We start from the raw sequence: 5,183 nt of genomic DNA, 5'->3' as shown, positions 1-5,183 counted from the left end.
AACACGGAGAGGACACACTGACAAACGCACAGACTTGAAGATAAGTCGGAGAAGTGGCAGAGAGACGCTCCACATCATCAGTCAGCTCCCACTGCTTTATAGGATTTCCACAGGGTCCACGGACACTGTTGCTCCGTCTGCATCTCCGTTCCTTAGTGTTTGGCTAAAATGGTGTTGTTAAGTGCCAACGAGCTGGTTCCGACCCATAGCTACCCTGTATAGGGTTTCTGAGGAGCAGCTGAGGAGCTTGCACCTTGTGGTTCAAACCAATGTTGCAATCCAGCATGTTAACCCACAATGCCACATGGTACACCTTTGCTAAAAGTAAGAACTTTGTTTAATGAGTGATTTCAGCCATCAGAAAATCCATTAACATTCATATTTGTCCTCTTTGTTGAAATCTAGTTAGTTTTAAGTCGTTTCAATGGATTCTTTGGCATTTTCTGGATGGCAATTAGACTATTTAGATTGCACTGCTCTCCTCTGATATTTACAATCTTTCTGCCCACCTGGGACCATCACAGCCTCAGAATGACCCTAAGTAAGGGCTTTAGTTTAATGGTTTTGTTTTTTTTTTAAGTTTAAATTGAGAATCCATTACTGCCCTCGAGTCAAACCCACTCACACTGACCCTCTAGGATAGGGGAGAACTGTCCCTTACAGTTTCAGAGGCTGTAAATCCTTATTGGATCAAACACAGAGCGGCTGGTGAGTTTGAACCACCAACATTGCGGTTAGTAGCCCGACACTTATTCCGTATCGCCAGAGCTTCCTAAGTTTAGCATGCTGTTATTGTTCCAACTCCTAGCGACCATGTATATAGGGTTTCTGAGAAGAGGCTGGCAGGTTTGAACCACCGACCTCCTGCCTCTCCTCCACCACCACACCAGAGCTACAAAATGTCAAAGAGCTTGGAATTCAAAATGACAAAGTTGCTGTAAAGGCAGTTCCCATGTTGCACCCTGGCTTCCCCTCTTGCTGACCTAGTGAGGTTCCACTGTCACAATGGATGAACCAACTACCACTGACCCAAGTCACAGCTGTGGAGACAATTCCAACCCACAGTGACCCTGTCAGCACATGGAAAGGCTGCTGGGCGTACACTGTGGACCTTTCAGGGAGCAGCCGGCTCCTTAATGGAATCACGTCTGCACTAATCCTCATCACCGTGGTTCCTCTTATCAATAATGTCCTCCCACTGCCCCTGGACGCACTCAAGACACCACGCCACGTTCACAGCCCGCAGCCACCATGTCTTCTCATGCCTGCCTTGGGTGGCCTGAGTCTGAACATTCTGAGGAGCACTGGTCAACTGTTTAAAGTCCCTCAACAAGGATTTGCCTAATGATTTTCCAAGATTATACTGAGGTTAGGGGTTCATGGAACGAGCCTGGTGGTACAAGTGCAGAACGCCAGCTGCAAAGCCCCTCAGTGACTCTGTGAGAGGAAGGCCCAGAAACCCCTGGGGGCAGGTCTGCTCTGCCCAGTGGGGTCACCGCGAGTCAACACTGACTCAATGATATGCAACATGGCATCTGGGAGGACAACCACAGAGCTTGCAAAGCGCCTCCCTCTTCTGTCCTATCAGTATCCATGCTGGCCTTGGTCCCTGGCTGAAGTTTGTATGCTAAGAGGTGGGGAGTCCCACACCCCCTCCTAGACGGTGAGCATCTACATGTGCCACTTGGCGTCTTCTACCCGGAGATTTATCTTTTCTCCCCAGCGTGTTTGCCTTCATCAGCCAATCGTTGGCATCATGGGGCCTCATGGACTCTTAGTGTGTGTTCTCAGTTACTTCATACGTTTTCACAGAATCTTGGGGTGGTTCTTCTAAATCCTTGCTTATTCAGAACAACCTCAACCTTCATATTTACTACACACAGCTCTGAGGAGATGGCTCCTGGCCATGGTCGGTGTTCATCTCTTGGGGTCCCGGCCACCCCAGGACCAATCCTCCAGCCACTCTGAGACTCACCAGAGCCATGTGTCGCCTCCCCCGCTCTATAGAAGACTGTACACACTCACGACAGGACAGTCCCACACAGGCCCTGCTCTCACAACAGTGTCACAGCCAAGCTACGCAGGACTGTGTCCCCCTGAACAACACTGAGGTCCCCTGAGCACAAAGCAGGGACTTCTGGGAAACTGGAACCAAAGGGAAGTGTGGTAGGCCCTCAGCCAGCTCCCAAGGAATCGCGTCCTCTTGGGGCGGTGCCCACACCTGCTAGGAGGAAGGCTCCCCAGGTATAACCTCCACCTTCCCTACAAGTGTGTCTCAAAGCTTCCGAGGACCCACAGAGAAGGAGGAACGGGCTGCAATGGGCAATGGAGGAGTGGAGCAGTGGTTTAGAATCCACTGCACCTCAGGCAGCTGACAGGACCTGGTGGAGTTCAGAGCCTGGGGACAGGCCTGTCAGGCTGACTCCCCCACAAGGCACCACCGAGCACCATGAGGACAGGCAGGCTGGATGCCTACACAGGTCGTGTTACAGAGAGGAGATGGTCAGTCAGCTAGGGCTGGCTCACTGTCCACTAAGAATAGAGGCTGCGTGCACTCACGAGAATGTACCCCAGAGAGTCAGGAGCGTGAGGGCCAGTGGGTGCAAGCGCAGGGTGGCGGGCAGAGGAGGCAGGACACAAATCGGGAGTAGCTCAGAAGGAATGCTGGGAACATGCTGCAGGGAGACCGGGAAGACCGGCACAAAGAAACGTGTCACCCAAGGAGAAGAAGGAGACACAGACTCCCGGGGGTTACACTGCTTCAACAGCTGACAGGTCCCCAAACAGAAACCCCCTAGGACTGAGAGGCCCCGGGAGAAGGAGAGCCATTTCCAGAAGAGGCCCCACAGTTCTCTTGCAGGACAGGGGAGAAGCCAAACACATATCTCACCCCAATGGGGATGAGTGCCTCAGGCAAACCCAACTCACCCGGCCTGGATCAGCTCGTTCAGCTTGGTGGCATTCTTGTCATCCATGCCTTCAAGTGAAGAGACAGACAGAGGTTAGACTGTGACACCAGGAGAGGTCCCTCTGTGACCAGCATCAAATACTCAAGGTCCTCACGGCCAAACCCCGCCCCGGCTGAAAGCAAGACTCGGCTGCCCCGGGGCTCTGCCAATGCCCCTCTTTGTGTGTCTGCCCACACGTCTGCTCTGCAATATGAAGAGGTTTCAGAGTCCTTGGAAAAATGTAAGTTTTCAATCCCTTTTCATGAATCTTTTGAAGCCCTCTCATATCACCTGCCCAGGTTCCTGACTTCTCAGTGCCTCCACACAGCTGCTTGTCTCTCGCAGACCCCTGTCCATCCCACCAGATTCATTCAGGAGACCTGCCTCCCTGCCAGCATGCTAAGAGACTGTGGAAAGGGCTGAGCACACAGACCATAGATCAAAGCCAGAGCCACTGCCACACAGCCGACTCCAACTCAGGGTGCCCCCATGGGCTACAAAACCATCCTCTGGGGAGAGGGGATCCCTTGACTGTCGTCTTAACGGAGGCCTTTCTCTCCTAGAGCTGCTGGATGGGCTTGAACCGCCAATCTTTCTGTCGGGACTGAAAGGAATGGCCCACCACCACCCAGGGGACACTGGCTCCTTCTCAGCTCCCTCCTCTCGGCCCACCGCCCAAAGGAAGGAGCTAAGGAAGCAAGACCCCCTCAAGTGACTACTCCTTCCCCCAGTCCCGTGTCACCTTGAGGGAGTCCTGCATCACTGGGATTGGGCCAGCAGGAGGTTGTGATGTCCCCTTACGGGACTCATACAACCCGTCAGGGCAAATCCCATGAAATACAGGCCTGGACCTTCTAGAACACAGCTGCCATCACACAGAGATCCTGCGGTCATCAGGACCGTGTGCTCGGGCCCTGGCTCGGCCGTGAGGTTCAGGTCACATCCTCTACTAGGCTGTGTGTCTCAGAAACACGGCCTGAGGAGTTTAGTGGCACAACACGTGTGTGAACTCACAGTAAAGCAGCGGATGAGCAAGAAAATCTGTGTGTGCGCATGAGCACGCATGCAGGTATGGCAGATGCATGTGTGTTTGTTAGCCTGCATGTGTCTGCACAGCTGCATGTGAGTGGATACATGTGTGTGCAGGGGGGTGCGCACAGGTGCGTGCATGGGTCTGTGCATATTCTGTGTGGAGAGTGAAAACATGGCAGAGTACCCCCAGCACAGCGAGGTAAAGCGTATGTGACGTGGGTCACAGCCGCAGCAGGGTCCCTGTGAAGTGGGGCCTACTCACAGCCCCCGATCTTCTTGCGCAGTTCTCCGTAGCAGATGAGGCCGTAGAGCTCCTGGGAGGACTTCTTCAGTCCACGCGAGAACACTGCAGAGAGAGAGCACAGCTTCAGCCTGGAGGCTGCCAACGCTGACCGCAAGTCCATAGTGGGTCCCAGCCACCGGTGGGGGGCTGGGTGAAGAACGTAGGGGAACACAGAGCTATTTGCACAAAGTTTAAAATAAAACCTTAATAGGGGAGGTTGGAAAACTGTGCCTAACCAGCAGAGGATCCGTCCCCTGGGATGGGGGAGGAGAAGGACATGTCACTAAACTGATCACTAATTGTTCTCTCAGCAGTACCTCACCCAGGACACAGGCCACCTGACCTGTCCCCATGCCTCACACTGGTCCTGGGACGTCTCATCAGTTCCTGTGCTGCAGTCAGGACTCAAGTCACCTCACCTGTCCCTGCGCCTCACCCAGGGCACGGACCGCCTCAACTTCCCTCTTCTAACAATCAGACCCACGCACTACAGCATAGAAGGCCAGAGAGGAAGAGGAGGAAGAGGCGGCAGCGTGGGAAGAACACCTGCTATCTGCTCAGCACCCACCTCCCTCTCCATCATTTACAAGCCCCAGCTGACTTGGGGACGCAATGACGACAGTGCGCATGGGCTACCTCCTGGTGAGCAGTGAGGGATGATGGGAAGTATTCAGAAGGGCCTAACCAACTGGGGCCAGCAGAGCAAGAGGACAGGTCACCAGGCTCCAAGTATGAGTGGAGCAACTGCAACGTGGAGCTTTCGAGTCCATGCAGCCAGGGTTCTCCACTCCACCTCTCACAGCGATGGCCACCTGGCCCCATGAGGCCCTGTCCTCCCTGGCTCCCTGTAGCAGCCATGTGCCAGAGCCAGTGTGTGTGTACAAGGGGGTGAGTGTGAATGTGTGTATGTGTGCAGGATA

At 53.8% G+C, this 5,183-nt stretch overlaps 1 protein-coding gene across 1 annotated transcript in view; it reads right to left on the bottom strand.

The window, feature by feature from the left end:
- Window positions 1-5,183, bottom strand: part of CRAMP1L (Crm, cramped-like (Drosophila)) — a 35,044-nt gene that overhangs the window by 17,000 nt on the left and 12,861 nt on the right. Inside the window, exons 4-5 of the mRNA XM_006873856.1 lie at window positions 4,243-4,326; window positions 2,929-2,977 (exon numbers count right to left, since the gene is read on the bottom strand). Coding sequence (XP_006873918.1) covers window positions 2,929-2,977; window positions 4,243-4,326 — 133 coding nt within the window. The remainder of the gene's footprint in view (window positions 1-2,928; window positions 2,978-4,242; window positions 4,327-5,183) is intronic.

Source organism: Chrysochloris asiatica, unplaced genomic scaffold (assembly GCF_000296735.1).
Source record: "Chrysochloris asiatica unplaced genomic scaffold, ChrAsi1.0 scaffold00257, whole genome shotgun sequence".
Classification (NCBI taxonomy): domain Eukaryota; kingdom Metazoa; phylum Chordata; class Mammalia; order Afrosoricida; family Chrysochloridae; genus Chrysochloris; species Chrysochloris asiatica.
This window is presented reverse-complemented; position numbering and strand designations above follow the sequence as displayed.